Here is a 22,520-nt window from a genome sequence, read left to right as displayed (position 1 = left end):
AATGGTGCAGCAGGTGCAGTTGCACAAGGGCACAGAGGCCACGTAGTAACTGCACCTGCTGCACTATTAAAGCAGAACACCTGTATCCCAGGAGTTCAACTCGGAGCCCCTGGACACCAGTAGTTGTGAGTGAGGATCAATGATTGTCAAAGTGTCTGCACGTGCAGAAGTGTGGTTGTAGGTGAGAAACTGTGAGCATATGGGTACATTTGTATTTGAAGGCACCCAAGGCCAATTTTGAAAATAATGAGGAACCTGTGGCAAGTATTGCACCCCACCGCTTTCAGGGATCACTAGCCATCACTGCTATCAATCACATTCTGGACACCTTTTTTACTGGGAACCAGAAAAGAAGAAAGAGAATTCTGCTTGAAACCTGCCTCCGTTTGTGGCAGTCTATGGGGATGGTAATAAATTAGTAGCTGCTGGAGTCCGACCCACCCCTACCAAATGTGTTGTGCACTCTTTTAAGAGCAAGTCCTTGTAATCCCACTTCACTTGTTTAGTGACTTGCCACAACATGTTGTGGAACATAAAGAACCTCCCTCTACTGAGAGTGGGCTACTCACTTTTGTTGTGGTCTCATGTCCTATTGACATCAGGTGGCGCATAGGCCTCAGAAGTGGGTGGAAATAGCTAGAAGGGGCAGGCACTCAGTCTCTGAAAATCACTTTGTAAATCAGTTGCTTAGAGTGACTGCAGTGGGTGGTTCGTGATATTTTAGAGCATGTGTAGTAGCTCAGATTCTCGCCTGTAAAATTTCACTTTGTGTATTGTAGGTAAAGTGCTCGGCAACCTGCAGCTGAACCTCCTGAGTAAATCTAAGGTGTATGAAGATATGGCTCTGAGTGCCATCTTCCTTCAAAACAACTACAATTATATCTTAAAGTCTCTTGAGAAGTGAGTATATGACTGTGTGTCTCTGTACGAGTAAAGTTTGTACTGTTGCCTCACCAGCCTTTCCCTGCTTATGTTCCGTAAAATATATATACCTATATAGGCTTGAGCGTGAGGGACGCTTTCTCTGCTGATGCACGTGCTGTACCTGCTCCAAGTGAGCGATTGATGCTTGTAATTCTGCTGCCACTCTTGTGCCTACTCTGTTTGTATAACGAAAGTGCCACAGCTGTGGCTCTCACAGAGTACAATCTGTGACCAGAGAGAGGCCTGATTTTGCGATGCTGTCATTATTGCCCCTTTTTATTTCAGTAAGCGTCAGATGTACAAACACGTTTTCTGTTTGCAAGCCTGTGATTTGATCAATGGCATGCTTTGTGACAAGATGATGTTTTTCGAAAGCATTTGTACCCATTTAATGATTCAGTAACACGTTACTGGTTGGTTAAATGGCTTTAGGAAACCATTGGGAATCGCTGTTAGGAGGGGGCATGTTTAGGGTGTCTCTTTCAAGTAGTAGTTTCTTGTGATGTGTATTAATGTTTTGCTACTGAAATCCGGTTACAAGACATTAATATTTTACAGACTTCTGGAGGATAGTAGTAACCTGTTCGCAAATTAATGGTTGCTTGTGAATGATCACATTTTTTTTTTTTTTTTAGAGCAGGCTGTGGGACTGCTGTCTACCTTTAAAAAAAAAAAAAAAAAAAAAAATTAAATACTTTTTTTCAAACGTATTCTATTTTGATCTAAGGCAGTGGTTCCCAACCTTTTGATTCCTGTGGACCCCCACTTTAACATTAGTGGAACCCAGGGACCCCCACTGAATCATCATTGGAATTCGGGGACCCCTGCCTGAGTCATTATTGGAAGCTGGGGACCTAATTTCTTAATATTTGTTAATATTTTTTAATTTTCTTAGCAGTCGCGGACCCCCCTAAGAAGGTTTTGCGGACCCCCAGGGGTCCCCGGACCACAGGTTGGGAACCACTGATCTAAGGAAAATGGGTTGCATTTAAAAAAAAATTGCTTTATTTAAAAGCGATCACAGACAATCGTTTTTGCTTACCGTAGCAGGCCACCATACCTGTGATGTCAGTGAATTGTAGTGAGTCGCAATTTGCAACCTACCCCATTAATATTCATAAGGTAGGTCGAATTGTAACCCACTGTGATTCAGTATTTTGAGAACTGGCATGTTAATACAAAGGTCACTTTGCAAAATACCACAGGATTCTCAAAAAGTTGATGGTCAAATTGCAACTGTGTCTTGCAAATCCTGGCTTAGAACATCTAGCCCCCACTTACTTAAGGGCTACAAAATAGCTTTTTGTGCAGAGCGCTATAAACTCCTCGTTTTCCTGTTAGAGGTGTTATCTATAATGTGGTGGTAATTTTATTGGCACCCCATTTTTATTGTGGCAGGATGTGGTAGAACGGCTGAATGTGGTATTTCAATTTTCTTCTCAGGTCTGAGCTGATTCAACTGGTGTCAATAACACTGAAGAATGCTGAGAAGCATTATAGGGGACACATTGAAGAACAGATCAAGTTGTATCAGAACAGGTGAGCAAACTATCCTACCTTCGTCTATGTCAAACAGAGGGTTGGAGACAGGAAGAAATCCTGCATCAGATGGTGGTTTTGGAGTAATTCATGCCACTCAATGTATCTTCAAGCTGTAAGAGCACATGTAATTCTGGTATCTGCTCCATGATTTAGCACTAGACAATGGGCGCTTGTGTGCAGACGAAAATACCCAGCAGTCTTTTGATAATAGTGCACCATTCATAAAGCACACAGAGATCAACCAGTAATATCCTTTGTCAAGTGATGGCATGCTTAACATTTTAGGGTTCAGGATAATATTGTGCTGAAAGAGGGGCATTTGAAAGTTTCATTCATAACACACTTTCTGACCCCTCCCAGCTGTGGACCCATAGCTTCAAAACATGCTTCTCTTTTTAAAAACATAGCTGATGGCAATCGTGCTGCAGCTAGACTCAAACCTTTGCTTTTACCCAGTGAACGCTTGTTACACCAAGTAAATTATCTGGAACAGACAGCTGTCTGGTATACTGTAGATGGAAGAATTTAAGATGCGCCTCCACTCCATTTCTTGCTCTAAAGTGATGCCCCTTTTTAGCTCCGATAAAATCCCCTTTTGTATCCTTATATGAGGATACAAAAGGGGATTTTGTCCAGAGAACCTCTGTCCAGAGATTCCCCTCCTTTACACTTCATGTCTAGATGAGAGACAGACAGACACAAATATACACACACTCGTCCCCTCAGAATAGAGATAAGTCTCTTGGAGATTAGTGATCGAACTTCAGATCTCAAGCTGCATGTTCGAAGGAATTCCATGAAAGGTAATTGTTAATGTGGTGTAGGCCACATATCTGTATTGCCATTAGTGTCCTTATAGGACTCTAGTCCTCCTGATCACAAGACTGATTCCACTTGTCTTGCTAAAATTTTTATTTTTGTCACCAAAGTGTAATTTGGTGTTCTTTCCATGGACATTGAGAACATATTCTATTACCTTCACTGATGATACCACTGTTTGCAATATTGATATTGAGAGAACCACCTTGGTAACACCCTTTGTCGTCAAATATTGTTTTGGTATCGACACTGATGTCAGCATCTAGATAAGCCAGAGGAAAAACATCTCTCAAAGATGTACCTATCAAGAGAGAGAACAGGCAGAAGCAAATATTGCACAAAAAGAAATAGGAGCAGATGGAGAAAGATAAATGTGTAGAATCGTTTAACTTGCCAAGACCACTCAAGCATTCTGATCCAGATTTGTTTGAGGAGTGCATTTTCTCCTTCTGACTGGTTGTGGTGAAATAGGCTAGTAACATGGCCTATTCTCAACAACCAAAGCTTAAAAGAAATGAGAGGAAGAAGGAAAAAATAAAGTTTCCAGGATTCTTATGGTGAAAAGATTTACCAGCATCATAAAAGGGTTTACTTGTTACCATTGGTAAAAGAGTAGTATCACGCAACAATTTCAACAGGTAATGGTTATCTTTGGGATGGTTATAATGCCTCTTAGGTTTTTTCTGTCTCTGCACTTCTTTTGAGAGCTTTTCTGTTGGAACATTCTATCAGAAACTGGAAACAGATGCAGGAACATTAGGTAGGATTCAGATTACCCTGCAAAGTAACTTCAGTAAGTTGTTGCGTATCAGACCGCAAAGGTGTCTGTTCCTGAAAAGACCTATTGCCAGTTTACAGTGGGCTTAGAAGCCTGTCCATTGCTTATCATTGGTTGGCTCTATTTTTGCTCTTATTTACTTGCTTTTTATTTGGTGGCTTGTATCGGCTTTCCTTCCTCTTCTGGTTTTTTCCCCCCTCCTGGACACTTTATGTATGTCCTTCCACTGCTCAGTTTTCAAGCACAACTCTTTCTTTTTCGTTAAACACTCCATGAGAGTGTTTTCCAGTGGTCTCCCTAGCATATTTGTCCCCACCGCGCTGCGTGTTGCTCTGTCACCTGTATACTTCTCCCTAGAGTGCTTCTCCCCCGCGTTGCTGCCTTGTCTCTTCCCCAGCTCCATGTTATCTCACTTGTTAGTGTATTTCTCTTCTCCTCCGTGCTCCACGATGCTTTCTATTTGTTTTGTGGTTTACCCCACCATGCCCTTTGTGTTACTTCCACCCATCCTGCCAGTCATCGGTGTTGCTTCCCTCACCACCCATGCCTCCTGTATTGCTTTCTCACAAACCCCCACTTTAAAAATATGCTTTGAAAAGCAGCTGCATCATTTTGTAGGTGCATGCATGAATGGTGTGTGCACTGACAAAATGACATGGCCGTAGCCGTTTTAGAGTTGAGCGCAAAGCGCTCTGTCTCTGGTATAATCTCTCTCTGGGCTTTTAACCACACCCATGTCAAGCCCATCCGTTTGGTTGGTTCGTGGACATGCCTTTTAAAATTTGCTTGATTTCATTAGTGGAAGGCATGCATATGTCTGTGTTTAGCCCACCTCGAGCGCACCGGCCAACTACTGAAAACATACGAGGCTCCATGTTTTCAGTATGGTTTATGCACTATTTTTCCTCTTTATTTCATTAGCAGCGCGATTGCTTTGCTTCACATGGATTGCACTTTTGTGGTTATATGGATAATTGCACTTTTGCTGATAAATTTCACTGCCAGCGGACTTCTGTTCCCTATAAACAGAAAATGTTTGGGCATTATTCACAGGCAAATGCAATGAACATATCAGACTGAGGACCCAGCAGGAAGGGTTATACCGTTACATAGAATCTACTACATTGCAACGAGCCCTTCTGAGATTACCACTGCAGAGATTACCACTCCTGAGGTTACCACTACTGTGATTACTACCTCTGAGATTACCAGTGCAAAGATTCTCTGCTGAGATTACCACCTTTGAAATTACTGCAGCGATTACCGCTGCTGAGATTACCACTACTGTGATTATCTCTGAGATTACCACTGCTGAATTACTAGTATTGTGATTACTACCTCTGAGAATACCACTGCAGGGATTACCACTGCTGTGGTTACCACTGCTGTGATTACTACCTCTGAGATTAGCCCTGCAGGGATTACCACTGCAGAGATTACCTCTACTGTGATTACTACCTCTGAGATTACCACTGCAGGGGTTACCGCTGTTGAATTACCACTACTGTGATTATTACCTCTGAGATTAGCCCTGCAGGGATTACCCCTGCTGTGATTACTAATTCTGAGATTACCACTGCTATTACCACTACTGTGATTACTACCTCTGAGATTACCAGTGCAAAGATTATCTCTGCTGAGATTACCACCTTTGAAATTACTGTAGCGATTACCGCTGCTGAGATTACCACTACTGTGATTATTATCTCTGAGATTACCACTGCTGAATTACTAGTATTGTGATTACTACCTCTGAGAATACCACTGCAGGGATTACCACTGCTGTGGTTACCACTGCTGTGATTACTACCTCTGAGATTAGCCCTGCAGGGATTACCACTGCAGAGATTACCTCTACTGTGATTACTACCTCTGAGATTACCACTGCAGGGGTTACTGCTGTTGAATTACCACTACTGTGATTATTACCTCTGAGATTAGCCCTGCAGGGATTACCACTGCAGGGATTACCACTGCTGTGATGACTAATTCTGAGATTACCACTGCTATTACCACTACTGTGATTACTACCTCTGAGATTAAGCCTGCAGTGGTTACCACTGCTGAGGTTACTGCCACTGTGATTACTACCTCTGAGATTACCAGTGCAGGGATTACCTCTGATGAGATTACCACAGTTGAAATTATCACTTCTGAGATTACCACTACTGGGATTACTAACTCTGAGATTACCACTGCAGAGATTACCACTGTTGAGATTACCCCTGCTGAGTTTACCACAGCAGGGATTACCACTGCTGAATTACCACTACTGTGATTCCTACCTCTGAGAGTACCACTACAAGGATTACCACTGCTGAGATTACCACTACTGTGATTACGAACTCTGAGATGACCCCTGCAGGGGTTACCACTGCTGTGGTTACCACTACTGTGATTATTACCTCTGAGATTACCAGTGCAGGGATTACCTCTGCTGAGATTACCACAGTTGAAATTAGCACTGCAGGGATTACCACTGCTGGCATTACCACTACTGGGATTACCTCTGAGATTACCACTGCTGGGGTTACCACTACTGTGATTATTACCTCTGAGCTTACCACTGCAGGTATTACCACTGTTGATATTACCACTTCTGAGATTACCACTACATAGAGTAGAATACATTCAAGAGTAAGTGTACTGACCCTATGCTAACCTACACCTTAAAATTAAACCATACTTTATAACTACCCACCACCCTATCTTTATGGCCATACGGTGCCCTTCACCTTAACCCAGTGGTTACATTGCGCCGGGGGAAGCCAGTGGACCCACGTGTACACATTTTGGAGAACCAGGACTCTTCCACTCTGTCCCATGGTGGTCCTATTGGTCTTTACAATGCATGGGCCTTCCCTGTCCATTAGTCCCACCCAGGCCGAGGCATAAACATGACTGTAGCATTCTCAAGTGGCAGGGACAACAAGCGCTTCATTTTCCTGCATCCATTCTTATGTTAAACCATTCTGTGCCCAGACAAAGACACTTTCATTTTCATAAAATATTTTGTACCCTCTAACAAGTCCAGTGTTTCTGGATTTTTATTAAGTATTTCCCTGTTATATGTCCATGTACACAGGCATGCTTCAGTTTTAGGTGGACCAGCCCCTCTGATACTAGATGCTTCTTTGTTTCACTCTTTTTTTTTTTGGTCAAACACTAAAAATTTGTTCCCAGGGCATCGACCCTGTTACATGGATTTTTGCCGGTTAAATTGATAATTGCACTTTTGCTTTTACGTGGATAATTGCACTTTTGCCGGTTACATGGATAATTGCACTTTTGCAGTTAGATGAATTGCACTTTTGCGGTTACATGAACAATTGCACTATTGCAGTTACATGGATAGTTGCACTTTTGCCGATAAGTTTCACTGCGAGCGGACTTCTGTTTTCTTTTGTGTGTTTGCTTTGCGTTCACTGTGGCCGTCGGCTCCCTTATGTGAAACTGTTTTACTTTTCAGTTTATGTGGCAAGAAAAGTCCGGTTAGGCCTTTAACTCGAGTAAACGCGAGACCCATTGCATTGCAGATGCTTGTTTTTGTTTTGAAAACTTCTTTAGCCATGCTGCACAGAAGACCCAGAACTACAGGAAGTCTAGAGCCCACTTTACATACCTTTCCGATTCTTGCTAAATAAAATGTATTGAACCCGATCAAGTTAAAAACAGATCCCCTTTTCTAGAGAAACACAACCTCCTAATTCATTGGTGGTGCCTGCTACCAAATGCTTCAGTGCCCCTGGATCAGCCTTCTCCCCTCCACACAAAAAAGAAAGTAAAAAAAAAAAAGAAATGGACAAGGGTGGGAAAAACTTTGTACATCATCGATAACTCTAGGTTTGCAAATGACACTGCACTGCAGGGCGATTAGACCAGGGAGCTGCAGAAATCTGTTGTCAATGTTTGGAATTTTGTTCCTAGCTGAAGCCCACATCTGTGATTCCTCTGACCCTATAGAAACTCATAGAGCTGGCTTTTTCTGGGTCTTCTCTTTTTGGTTTTCACACTGATGGCAAACTCAAACAAACTGGAAAAGAATTGTTTGAAGCTGTACAAAATGTCAGTTTAGAAAAGAGAAAAGATGTTCAATTTAGAAGGCCACAAACCTACCCATATTCCCTTCTGCAAATGGCAGTATCAATTGCAACTCCAGGAGCAGCAGTCATAAAATCCATTTTTTTCCAGAGACAAAAATCTCTCAAAAGCAGAGGCTCTCAACAACCACTTCTGGCTCAGATTAAAGCCCCTTCCAGCAAAACATGGACTCACTCTTTCACCACTTGTTTGAGAGAGGGTGCATTTTCGACTTTTATCCCCTTTGGCAGAATAAAACAAAAATCATTTAGGTGCTAAATATTGTGAAATATGGTTATTGAATCGGATTCCGTTCTTCCCAGCATCAATTCCCCTGAAGGTGTCCAAACCTATACACGTGAATTGACTCAAAATAAAGATTCTTCTTGTGAAAAGAGATATAGAGAGACTCGACAGTTTGGAAAAGAGCAAGGGAATTTACTTTGGTTATTTCTGGTTTCAAAAGAAAAGTTGGAATTCAGAGTTTCATCTCGTCCTTGATCATAAAATGCCAACAAAGAGGGGAAAATGGATAAATTTCAAATGGTGCTCTCCATCAGATTTTTCCAGTCTCTGCAGAGGAAATTGGATGGCATCATGAGAACTACAGAAGGCTTACTTCCATATCCCAGTGTGCAGGACACAATGAAGTATCTCTGATTCCGAGTAGGGTACTCACACTACCACTTTGTTTCCTCAATTTCGGCCTCAAGTCAGATTCAAGGTTTTTTGTTAGATATGTGGCAGTAGTAGCAGCGGCACTGATAAAGGGGAAAGGGTATATAAGCCATACTTGGATGGCTAGCTCTTAAGACATTGAGACTCTCCTAGCCCTCCTCTGTGACCCCGGTCTTCAGTTCATCTCTTCCCAATCTGTTCTTCAACCATTGCAGACAGTACTGTACCTAGGAGCCACAACAGACACACTTAATGCAAACGTGTCTCACTCTCAGAAAACTGTCACCTTTGCTGACAAAGATTGTTGCTCTTAAAGCAGCAGCAGCTCCAGCAGTCGGACGGATATTGTCCATCCTCTATTCATGGCTTCATTCATCTACTTAGTTCCCAAGACAAGACTGCACGCCACCATTACAAGAATGCCAAGATGTCAATTGTTGTCAGAGAACTGAGGCTAGAAAGAGACGACAACCTTGAACATCTCAACCATTTAGTCTCTCGAATGATGGTGCAAAATAAATAACATGCTGAAGGGAGTCCCATTCCAGAAACCTCCTATTTCCACCCCTGTAGTCATGGGTGTGTCACTGGAAAGTTGGGGTTACCAAGAAGGAAGATCTTTAAGCTAAGGGACAGAGAGAGGTCACCTGCCCCAAACTTAAATTCCCTGTTTAAAAGGGAGCAATATTTAAAATTGGAGGTTTTTTGAGAAAATTGTATATGTTCACAAGTGATGACAGTAGACAAACACATTTTAAAGAAGTTGTGGCACAAAGAAAGTAAGAGCTGGGGGTTGCTACAGTTAAATCTGGGACTAAAGTGGAAAACTGTAAGGCTTAAGGGAAGTCCAAGTGGTCAGTGGGTGGGTTGCTTTGGGCAACCCTTCTTGAGATGATTTGTTTTTTTTAAATACCAGAGGGCACCTGCCTGCCTGATGGACATCATTCATGTGTCCTTCCTGTGATTTTATTTTTTTAACTTTCATGTTCGTTTTTTTTCTGTTGATGTTTACTTACACTGTACCACAAAAGGCATGTTAACACTATTTTAAACACCTAAATAAATAAAGTATCATACAATATTTCCAAAATAAATCAACAAAAAAACGCAGTGATGGAAATGATGACCTAAAATTCTAGAAGGTTGGCCTCTACAAACATGCTGTCCTTTATACTGTACCCACTGAGTAGGAACACAGTGTGAGCCACACCCCAGGCTTCTACAAAAGCCCTTCTAGGGCAAGGCGCATTCCTAGGTGGCATGAGCCTCATGGACGTCATTTAGGGGCAGCTGCTGCAACCCCTGGCTTGCTCCTTGCAGCCCTAGCACTGTCTCTGCGACCACTGGCCTCAGAGGAGGCACAATCAGTGCCAGGAACACAGGGACTGCTCTTCCATCGGTTAGGCCTCCACTTTTTGTTTTCTCTCAGTTTTTTTAATTCACTAATAGCGAATAATGTGTATTCTCTATTAGTGAAAAAAATTGTTTTGTTGAAATGAAAGAAGTACTCCAGTCGAAAAAGTGAAATACTGGGTGATTTATTCAAATAGTATCAGAGCACAAAGAGCGACATCTCAGCAGTCTTGGTTCAGACTCCCTGATCGGATTAGCCAATAACATGCATCAATCAAAGGAAAAAGAGTAAATGACAGAAACACACCTGTTACTTACACAGTTGTGTATAAATGCTACCAAAGGCCTATATAAAGCAAGCATTCGCAGAGTCAGTGATTCTGGCCTTGCCAGGGGAATGCAGTGGTTAAATTTGCCTTGTTTTTTGTTGCAATCACATGCCACAAAATAAATGGAGAATTCGAGTGCAGTGGGTGGGGGGGGGGGGGGGCGGTAAAAAGGATATTCCACCTATGTGTGGCGGCCATGTGATTAAGTGATAAGAGTCTTGTTAAGTTTAGTTGAACAGCACATGTGCTTGCTGGCGGATGTGCTTGGATCACACATTTAGGTCTTGATGCACATTACAGGAAATGTGATCTTTGTTGTTGCATTATATCAACCATGGGTATACTGCATGATGGGGATACCAGTTAATCCTGAGAATAGCCCCCAGCCATTTTTTTAGGTGCGGATAACCTCGCTGGATTATAAATAGCAGTCAGCCACTGTATAGTTTAGAACCTCTGTACAGGGTGGGAATAGTCTCTCCTGGGTATAACTCAGAGCCTATACAGGACAGAAAAAATTGCATTGTGGGTGAGAGTTGCTCCTGGGCCTACCTTATAGCTGCTGTAGAAGGTGTAAATACTTATTTTTCAGCTTACCCTTAGATCCTCCCTAAGGGGAGGATATATCTGCTCCTGGTTGAAGCCCACAGCCTCTCTATAGGTGTGTAGGTGTGTATAGTCGCTTTTTGGTTCAGGTTTCAGCCTTTCTACAGGGTATGGGGAAGTGATTATGGTAAGATATCGTCCACAGTCACTGTAGTAGGTGAGGATAAGGTCTCCTGAAAATAACTTATAGCCCTTGCAGGACAGGAGTTTTGGCCCTAGATATAGCTGATAGCCAAACTAAAAGGTGTGGAAGTCACTCCTGGACATAGCTTACATCCACCACAATGCAGCATAGAACAGGATATTCTAGTAAGTGGGATAGTTGGTCCTGGATATAAACCACACGCATGAGTAAGCAAGGATAGTCACCTCTGACCTTAACTTTCAGCCACTTAACAGGGTGTGAAAGAATAGCCATGTCAAGGTTATATCCAGTTTAGGTCCACAGAATGAAGAAAATAACTTGGGGCCTGACTGAGATTTTGGCGGACGAGTTACTCTGCCACAACGGTGACGGATATCACGTCTGCAGAAATATAAATCCTATAGGGTATTATGGGATTTATATTTCTGTGGACGGGATATCCGTCACCGTTGTGATGAAGTAACTTGTCGGTCAAGACCTCAATCAGGCCCTTAACCTCGCTCACCAGTTGTGAATAGGACAACACTGCAACTCCATCGAAGCCATCCGATATGAATAGTGCCAAAAGCAGCCCACTGCCAGCCTCACAAAACAGATAATTGTCCCAAAAAATGCCTGCCACCCTTCCGGTTTTCTACTGCCTTCTATCTGTGATTAATAACCAACACTCAGTGGTGCTGTGGTCACTTGTAAACCAATAGAAACTGCATAATAATACATTTTGCTACATGGTTCTCTTACACCAAGTATTGGCAGATCTGCTGCAGGCATCGCATGCAGACCAGTACCCTTTTCAGTCTATGGAATCTAACCACTCTCCCACTATTTGGACAGGAATGGAATGACTTTCTAAAGAGATTTACTGCTCACTGATCACCACTGGAGGACACTAACGTAGCCCTCTCCCACAGATCCTTGACATCATCTAATGACATCCACAGAAAGGATAACGTCCATCCTGGCAGACCTCCGAGATTACCCACTCCCACTCATGCCTGCTCAGGTCCATAAAACCTTGAGAATGGCCAACTCTGCGTGGTGATATCAAGGTGAATTGTTACATTTAAGGACCCCGTAAAGGGACCTGCAGATCCAATCAAGCCTGCCAGCATACTACAAACTATAAATTGAGTGTTTATACCTCTGTCTCATCTCTTAATCAATCATACTGCTAAGCTCCTCATCCCATAGCACAATAGCTGCACCTCTGTGGTCATTGCACATGATATGTATTAAAACTAGGACAACATCCTTCTAACCACAAACCTTACACAGCATAACAATCCACCTATGGAGGACAGTGCTTCCGCGCCCCATTAAACAGTAGTAAATACATTTTACTGTACAATATAATTTAACTCTGAAGTTTTTCTTCTTATCCTTATCAGCAGTGATTACACTCATTCAAACAGTTAACATAACTCCCAATCACTATATCAACAAACAAGCAAAGAGGAACAAATAAAAAGGATCTTGACAAAGGATGCACAGCTGATATGACTCTGGGCACTAGTGATGGTGATATGTCTGATCTCGGTCATATTCCAGGCTCGCAAAACAGGAGAGCTAACACACTCAGCAGATTTTTTTTCCATAACAACACGTATAAGTGCAAGACAACATCATGCTTAGAACATCTTTTATGACTAGGGCACTCCTGATGACGATTTGTACACCACAGGAGAAACTGCAAAATGGCATATCATCACATCCAGGTTCGGCCTAGATCATGCATATTTCCCTCTCGCTGGAATGCATTCTAAAAGGGGAGCAATCATTTGTAACACTTTAAAAACATAGAGGTCTTCCTTGTATTGTACAAAGAATTCTCATAATCATTATTATTGTTGTTTATTTTTATTTTATTTTATCCAAATATAAAAATGATCTTCACCTGTTAAGTAAATAGGTTACTCTTAATTATTTTAACCAGAACCTATAGGGTAGTAGTTACATTCATAATTTTCCTCATTTATTGATGCACATTTTTTCCAATCTCTGGTGAATAAGTGCAGATCACAAGTTTCAAAACAGTTAAAAAGATGACTGTACGAATTGGATAGTGAATTGTTGTTAGCTATAATATAAGGCCAGATCACTATCAGCCTAGAACAATAAATCTTAGCTTGACCCTGAACGTGTTTCACATGTAGCAGGCATGTTGTCACTGGAAAATAAATCTTTAAATTGTTTTGTGGCCATCCAGCATGTGCTTAAAGACACGTTACTGCTTTTTGATTCAGAGAGATTCCACCATGACAAAACTAGGATTACAGGTAAGTAACTTTTCCTTTCTTACCAGGAATCTCTGAAATTGTCTGTTTCAGTGCCACTGGTATGGGAAAGTAGGCATCCTGAAGGTTGACTGTTCCTAGCTGGTGAATGATTCATTTGTGAACTAGAATCTGAAACTTCTCTTGTTCGATGGCATCTGTCGCTGTAGATACACATGGTATGCATGAGCTCGCCATCTGGTGTTGGGTCGGAGTGTTACAAGTTGTTTTTCTTCGAAGAAGTGTTTTCGAGTCACGGGACCGAGTGACTCCACCTTCTGTGCTCATTGCGCATGGGCGTCGACTCCATCTTCGATTGTTTTCTTTCCGCCATCGGGTTCGGACGTGTTCATGTCGCTCCGAGTTTCGGAACGGAAAGATAGCTGAAGACGGAAGATTTTCGACGGTATCGTTGCGATCCGGTTACAGATAGACACATACGACGACGCGTTGAACATCGAAGCGCTTCGGTGCCCTTCGGGGTAGATTTCGGCACCCCGTCGGGGCCTAGTCGGCCCGACCGCGTGGAGGACAACGCCGATGGATCGGACCCCGTTTCGATTCTGCCCCGAATGCCACAACAAATATCCTTATACGGACCTGCACTCGGTCTGTAATCTGTGCCTGTCACCCGAGCACAGTGAAGAATCCTGCGAGGCCTGTCGGGCGTTCCGGTCCCGAAAAACTCTGCGCGACCGTCGAGCGAGAAGACTGCAGATGGCGTCCACGCCAAAAGAGCGTCGACAGTTCGAGACAGAAGAAGAACAGGAGGAATCCTTTTCCATCCAGGATTCAGACTCCGACGAGCTACACTCTACAAGAACTGTGAGTAAGACGTCGAGATCAAACCCTAAAAAAGGAAAGAAGGCCCAGGGGACGCCACTGCCAACCGGCCATGGCTCCACCCAAATTCTCGGTGACCAACAATCGGCACCGAAAAAGGCCCATACAGTGTCGAGATCGTCCGACTTCGGTCGAGACACCGGCACGCAGCCTCCTCGGGACCGAGAGAGTGCTAAACAGAAGCATCGACACCGAGAGTTCGGTGTCGACACCGATCGACGCCGAGACAGTGGCGCCGAAGACCATAGAGGCCAAGAATTTTCGGCACAGAAAAAGAGGAAGGTTACCTCGGAGCCGAAAAAACAATCGACAGGGCTTTCGGAGCCGAAAAAAGCGACATCAGACCCTGTTTCTGGCTCCTATACCGAAGAGCATTCTATGTCTTCTCAAATGAAGAAACATAGATTTGAACAAGAACTGCAATCCACTGACGTGGATCACACGCAAAAGCGTATCTTTATTCAGCAGGGGACTGGGAAGATCAGTACCCTTCCACCTGTCAAACGAAAGAGAACGCTTCAGTTTACTCCTCAGCAACAAACAACACAAAAGGTAACACCTCCTCCCTCGCCTCCACCTGTAACTCCGGCTTCGCCAACTTACACCCCGTCACATTCGCCAGCTCACACCGCCATGAGCCACGACGACCAAGATCAGGATGCGTGGGACTTGTACGACGCACCAGTGTCTGATAACAGCCCAGACACATACCCAACTAGGCCATCACCACCGGAAGACAGCACAGCCTACTCACAAGTGGTGGCTAGAGCAGCTCTATTCCATAATGTGGAACTACACTCGGAACAAGTAGAGGATGATTTTTTATTTAACACCCTCTCCTCAACCCACAGCTCCTACCAAAGCCTGCCGATGCTCCCAGGCATGCTACGCCATGCAAAGGACATTTTCAAGGAGCCAGTTAAAAGTAGGGCAGTGACGCCTAGGGTGGACAAAAAGTATAAGGCGCCTCCTACGGACCCTGTCTTCATCACCTCTCAGCTGCCACCAGACTCTGTGGTGGTAGGGGCTGCCAGAAAACGGGCAAACTCGCACACTTCTGGGGATGCACCTCCCCCAGATAAAGAAAGTAGGAAGTTCGATGCAGCCGGGAAGAGGGTTGCTGTCCAAGCAGCAAACCAGTGGCGCATCGCAAATTCACAAGCGCTGCTAGCGCGATACGACAGAGCCCACTGGGATGAGATGCAGCATCTCATTGAACATCTCCCAAAAGATCTGCAAAAAAGAGCAAAACAGGTTGTTGAGGAGGGTCAAAACATTTCCAACAATCAAATACGCTCCTCCATGGATGCAGCAGACACGGCCGCAAGAACCATTAATACGTCGGTTACCATCCGTAGGCACGCATGGCTCAGAACGTCTGGATTCAAGCCAGAAATTCAGCAGGCAGTGCTTAACATGCCAGTAAACGAGAAACTTCTGTTCGGTCCGGAGGTCGACACAGCTATAGAAAAGCTCAAGAAGGACACTGACACTGCCAAGGCCATGGGCGCACTCTACTCCCCGCAGAGCAGAGGATCTTATAACACCTTCCGCAAAACACCTTTTAGAGGAGGGTTTCGGGGTCAGGCCACACAAGCTAGCACCTCACAGTCCGCACCGCCCACCTACCAGGGACAGTACAGAGGAGGTTTTCGGGGCCAGTATAGAGGGGGGCAATTTCCTAGGAATAGAGGAAGATTTCAAAGCCCCAAAACCACTACCAACAAGCAGTGACTCACACGTCACTCACCCCTCCCACACAACACCAGTGGGGGGGAGGATACATCAATATTACGAAGCATGGGACAAAATAACTACAGATACATGGGTCCTAGCAATTATCCAACATGGTTATTGCATAGAATTCATGCAATTCCCTCCAGACATACCACCAAAATCACAAAATTTATCAAAATACCATTCACAACTTCTAGAGATAGAAGTTCAAGCACTACTGCAAAAAAAAATGCAATAGAATTAGTACCAAGCACACAAATAAACACAGGAGTTTATTCACTGTACTTCTTGATACCAAAAAAGGACGAAACACTGAGACCAATTCTAGACCTCAGGGTAGTAAACACATTCATCAAATCAGACCACTTTCACATGGTCACACTACAAGAAGTGTTACCATTGCTCAGAAAACACGACTACATGACAACCCTAGACCTCAAGGACGCATATTTCCATATACCAATCCATCAATCACACAGGAAATATCTAAGGTTTGTATTCAAAGGAATACATTACCAATTCAAAGTATTGCCTTTTGGTTTAACAACCGCTCCAAGAGTATTCACAAAGTGCCTAGCAGTAGTCGCTGCACACATCAGAAGGCAGCAAATACATGTGTTCCCGTATCTAGACGACTGGCTAATCAAAACCAGTTCGCTCACACAATGCTCAAACCACACAAATCAAGTCATACAAACCCTCTACAATTTAGGGTTCACCGTCAACTTTGCAAAATCAAACATTCTGCCAAGCAAAGTACAGCAATATCTAGGAGCCATAATAGACACGACAAAAGGAGTAGCAACGCCAACTCCACAAAGGATCCACAATTTCAACAGGGTCATTCAACACATGTCTCCAAACCAAACAATACAAGCAAGAACAATACTACAGCTCCTAGGCATGATGTCCTCATGCATAGCCATTGTCCCAAACGCAAGACTGCACATGAGGCCCTTACAACAGTGCCTAGCCTCACAGTGGTCTCAAGCACAGGGTCACCTTCTAGATCTGGTGTTGCTAGACCGCCAAACTTACCTATCGCTTCTATGGTGGAACAGTATAAATTTAAACATAGGGCGGCCTTTCCAAGACCCAGTGCCACAGTACGTAATAACAACAGATGCTTCCATGACAGGGTGGGGAGCACATCTCAATCAACACAACATAAGAGGACAATGGAACATACATCAAACAAAACTGCATATAAATCATCTAGAATTATTAGCAGTTTTTCAAGCACTAAAAGCTTTCCAACCAATCATAACCCACAAATACATCCTTGTCAAAACAGACAACATGACAACGATGTATTATCTAAACAAACAAGGAGGAACACATTCAACGCAGTTAAGCTTGTTAGCTCAAAAAATATGGAAGTGGGCAATCCACCATCAAATTGGTCTAATAGCACAGTTTATTCCGGGGATCCAGAATCAGCTGGCAGACAATCTCTCTCGAGATCACCAGCAAGTCCACGAATGGGAAATCCACCCACAAATTCTGAACACCTACTTCACACTCTGGGGAACACCACAAATAGACTTATTTGCAACAAAAGAGAACGCAAAATGCCAAAACTTCGCGTCCAGATACCCACACAAGCAATCCCAAGGCAATGCCCTATGGATGAACTGGTCAGGAATATTTGCTTACGCTTTTCCTCCTCTCCCTCTCCTTCCTTACCTAGTAAACAAATTGAGTCAAAACAAACTCAAACTCATTTTAATAGCACCAACGTGGGCAAGACAACCCTGGTACACAACACTGCTAGATCTGTCTGTAGTACCACACATCAAACTGCCCAACAAACCAGATCTGTTAACGCAACACAACCAACAGATCAGACACCCGGACCCAGCATCGCTGAATCTAGCAATCTGGCTCCTGAAATCCTAGAATTCGGACACTTACAACTTAGCCAAGAGTGTATGGAAGTCATAAAGCAGGCCAGAAGGCCATCCACTAGACACTGCTACGCAAGTAAGTGGAAAAGATTTGTTTGTTACTGCCATCATAATCAGATACAACCACTAGAGGCTACTCCAAAACATATAGTAGATTACTTGCTCCATTTACAAAAAGCAAAGCTAGCCTTCTCTTCTATTAAAATACACCTTGCAGCAATATCTGCATACCTGCAAACTACATATTCAACTTCCTTGTATAGGATACCAGTTATCAAAGCATTCATAGAAGGGCTTAAAAGAATTATACCACCAAGAACACCACCTGTTCCTTCATGGAACCTAAACGTGGTTCTAACAAGACTCATGGGCCCACCCTTCGAACCCATGCACTCTTGCGGAATACAATTCCTCACCTGGAAAGTTGCCTTTCTCATCGCCATTACATCTCTAAGAAGAGTAAGTGAAATTCAAGCGTTCACAACACAAGAGCCTTTTATACAAATACATAAAAATAAGGTCGTCCTACGACCTAATCCAAAATTTTTACCAAAAGTTATTTCTCCATTCCATCTAAATCAAACGGTAGAATTACCAGTATTCTTCCCACAGCCAGATTCTGTGGCTGAAAGAGCACTACATACATTAGATGTCAAAAGAGCATTAATGTACTACATTGACAGAACGAAGAACATCAGAAAAACTAAACAGCTATTTATTGCATTCCAAAAACCTCATGCAGGTAACCCCATATCAAAACAAGGTATAGCCAGATGGATAGTTAAATGCATCCAAATCTGCTACCTTAAAGCAAAAAGACAACTGCCCATTACTCCCAGGGCACATTCAACAAGGAAAAAAGGTGCTTCAATGGCCTTTTTAGGAAACATCCCAATGCAAGAAATATGTAAGGCAGCCACTTGGTCTACGCCTCACACATTCACCAAACACTACTGTATAGATGTGCTATCCGCACAACAAGCTACAGTAGGTCAAGCTGTATTAAGAACTCTATTTCAGACAACTTCTACTCCTACAGGCTAAACCACCGCTTATGGGGAACTAACTGCTTACTAGTCTATGCATACCATGTGTATCTACAGCGACAGATGCCATCGAACTGAAAATGTCACTTACCCAGTGTACATCTGTTCGTGGCATCAGTCGCTGAGATTCACATGGACCCACCCACCTCCCCGGAAGCCTGTAGCAGTTCAGAAGTTACCTTCAATTTTGTACATTTGTATATATATTACTTAATCCTTTAATAGGTACATACTTACATTTTTCATTGCGCGGGCACTATTACTATAGTACAACTCCTACCTCACCCTCTGCGGGGAAAACAATCGAAGATGGAGTCGACGCCCATGCGCAATGAGCACAGAAGGTGGAGTCACTCGGTCCCGTGACTCGAAAACACTTCTTCGAAGAAAAACAACTTGTAACACTCCGACCCAACACCAGATGGCGAGCTCATGCATACCATGTGAATCTCAGCGACTGATGCCACGAACAGATGTACACTGGGTAAGTGACATTTTCATTCTCATGCACTTGCTTGCCTTTTGGAGATCCAAATTGAGACCTTCTTTTGAATTGAGAAGTACATCTAGTAGATGTTTTTTCCCATTCTAGGGTGTAAGAACTGGATCAATTACTTTTTTTTGTAGAACCTGTTTTGTTGTTCAGTACATGTAAGTGAAAACAATAGTGTTAATCCTGTCCAAACTAGAAAGGTGTACAGAGTAGGGGAAAGTGGGAGTTATTACCTGTTTTTCTAGTGCTTGTTGAGTGCATCTGGTTGACTCTGTGATCAATACAAAACCGTATTACTTTCTTTGATGGTAAGGCTGTCTCTGCTGGGGCAGCTGGTGCTGCTGTTGGTGCTGTAGCTGTCAGAAAGTGATTTGAGCCCTCTCAGGCTGGTTTATGTGATACCGCCTCTATTGAGATCTGAAAATTAAATCTTTTCTTCCAGACCACTAGCGTTTAAAGTCCCTGCTTCCATTTTGTTCCTCTGCAGCTCTTTCTGTGCAAACTGAAGGACAGGTCCAGAGATTGGAAGGTTTAAGATTGTTTGTTGATCATAAGAAGACACTTATATAAGGAGTTTGCAGTACGTCTTTCCTTGCTTCTCTTGGAAGATTGCATACATCTTTATCAACTATGACCAGGCTCTGTCATAGCGGCCTAGCAAGTCAGTTGCACTCAACTTCTAAGCATATGCCAGCTGTGCTACATATTTTTCTGTCTAATGTCTTGTCTTTTGCTCTACCTACCCAGAGGCATAGTTGGTTCTGGGGCTGTAATGTAATCTAGAGGCTTATATTTCTTTTGCAGCCTCGGAGCCACTTTAGCATTTGCTGGAGAGAAGAACATTTCATCAGTGATCTATCCAAAGCCAGGCACCCAGGAGAGTAAAGTCCTTGATTAAGCCCTCTGCTGCAGCCTGTCAACAATCACTGAGACTCAAATGTTTCCACAAAGATATTCAACTTGGCCACTCACCTGAACAATGCCTCTTGGATGGTGCAAATGTCATCTACTGATAAGACTTTATATGAGAACCCAGGTGATGTCTGAGGGTACGCAGTGTGTTTTCAGTGTCAAAAAAGGACCTTGACTAAAATGATGAGTCAGAGATGAAATAGTAGCAATAGCTGGAGCCCCTTAAACCTTTGTTGAGGAGGTAGCATACCAGATTAGGAACCTTGGACATTTTTGGAAAAGTAAACGTTTTTGGCAGAATGATCACTTTCAGCGCCACTGGGAAAGGTAGAAGCTTCAACAGAGTCTTCTAAAGATCTTCTAGAAGAGTAAATAAATGTTGGGATTCGTTTTTTCTCAGGATATTCCTAAGTAGAGTAAATTCTCCTGGAAGTTCTCCTCTTTCAATGTTGATTTGTGGGTTGACACTGAATGCCTTGACAGCAAGTGCCTTGAAGGTGAGCGCTTGTACGTCAGTGAGTGTCATCAACGTAACGAGTAATGAAAATCAGCGTGTCCTTAACGGTGATAATGTGCTGGACTGCGGTGTATGCATTGTCTGTCCTCGCTTGCGAACGGAATGGATCGAAGTCACACATTGATGCCAGTATCCTCAACGTCAGATGGGCCTGATGCCCATATTTGGAGTTGCAGTGCCTCTTGTGCCTACTCCATTCCTTGGATCTACCTTTTGGAGAGTCCTTTGGGACAGAGAATTCAGGCACAGTAGAAAACGTCATTTTACTGGCTGCTTTATTGCACACTCATGTGCCACACTAATCTTCTGTCTCTTGATGTCATGCTCAGGCCTGCCCCTGAGACAGATGACCTCACAATCTTCACAATCTTTTAGGGTCTTCCTAGACATCTTTTGACAGTAGGGGTATTTCGCCCCAGTATGAGAGTTCAAGAGATAAATGGCTCGCAGAGAATGTGGGTCATTTGTAGCCTTTTTTCTTCTGCACCTTGGGCACCTGACATAAAGAAAAGTTGAGGAACAAAATTCCTATTAGGAAACACTTGAAACATCCAGAGAGGTTAAGGGAAATTTTACAGGTATAGAAAAAAAGTGGATTTTTCTAAAGAAAAACGAGCTTTAGAAACTTTCAGAAGCATTCTGAGATCCTCTAAGCATGCATCGAAAAAAGAAATGTTACTCTCCAACAATTGCCAGTACAAGGCATTCTGGGAGAGGAAAGATTGGTGGATTCTTCAGGGGGCTGTCTCCCTACTCCTTAAGCCTTCACCACTGTTTATCCGGCTGCTCTTCATTACATTACTAATTGTTTTCAGATATGTTAGTGGAGCCCTGGAGGTTTTGCTGCAAATAATTTTTCTCTTGTTTTCTAGGGGTAATAATTCCTTATTATAATATTGTAAATCAGTGCAGTGGAAATAAAAAACATTTGCAATTTTATGAATTGATGGGTGATAAGCTACAGTATTTTCTGTGTCGCCAGTAGCACTTTTTGCACTTTTCAGTTCACCAGAGGTTAAAGTGACGATATAGTTAGTTGTTGAAATAATATTAAAAACTAATGTTTAAAACCAAAAAGCACTAATTCGCCAGTTAGTTTACTGAACTAACTACAACTTGCTATCCTGCAGTGCTCTTCTTGTGACCTTACATATAATATAGCTCGTGGCATGTTCAATTATATAATTGATGACCGTACTGATCAGTAATGTTAATATTCATATCTTTTTTCCATGTCAGATGCCCTCTGTTCACACAGTTATGAGATAGTACCAGCCTTATGAAATGTGCTTTGCCTTGCATAATTCATGACCTCTTTTGCTTGTTCATTTTTCCATGGTTATTATTGCTTCTCAGTTGTTCTTTTGTCGCTGTCTTCCCTGCAGCTGGTTGAAGGTCACAGATTACATCTCCGAGAAGAATCTCCTTGTGTTTCAAAGTGCAAAGGTGAACAGTGTTAGAGGGGTGGTCAGCAGCCACAGGAGAGGAATTGGGTGTCGTGGGTGCAGTTGTGTGTGTGTGGGAGGGAGCTATCAGTT

The 22,520-nt window shown here is 43.0% G+C and overlaps 1 protein-coding gene across 6 annotated transcripts in view; it reads left to right on the top strand.

Annotated features, from left to right (window-relative positions):
• Positions 1 to 22,520, top strand: part of EXOC7 (exocyst complex component 7) — a 319,087-nt gene that overhangs the window by 232,011 nt on the left and 64,556 nt on the right. For all 6 annotated transcript variants that reach the window (XM_069200208.1, XM_069200211.1, XM_069200212.1 and 3 more), the window contains 3 exons: positions 780 to 900; positions 2,368 to 2,463; positions 22,368 to 22,428. In XM_069200208.1, coding sequence (XP_069056309.1) covers positions 780 to 900; positions 2,368 to 2,463; positions 22,368 to 22,428 — 278 coding nt within the window. The remainder of the gene's footprint in view (positions 1 to 779; positions 901 to 2,367; positions 2,464 to 22,367; positions 22,429 to 22,520) is intronic.

The sequence above is a fragment of the Pleurodeles waltl genome, chromosome 7 (genome assembly GCF_031143425.1).
Source record: "Pleurodeles waltl isolate 20211129_DDA chromosome 7, aPleWal1.hap1.20221129, whole genome shotgun sequence".
NCBI lineage: Eukaryota > Metazoa > Chordata > Amphibia > Caudata > Salamandridae > Pleurodeles > Pleurodeles waltl.
The sequence above is the reverse complement of the archived record's forward strand: the minus strand, read 5'-3'. Positions and strand labels throughout refer to the sequence as shown.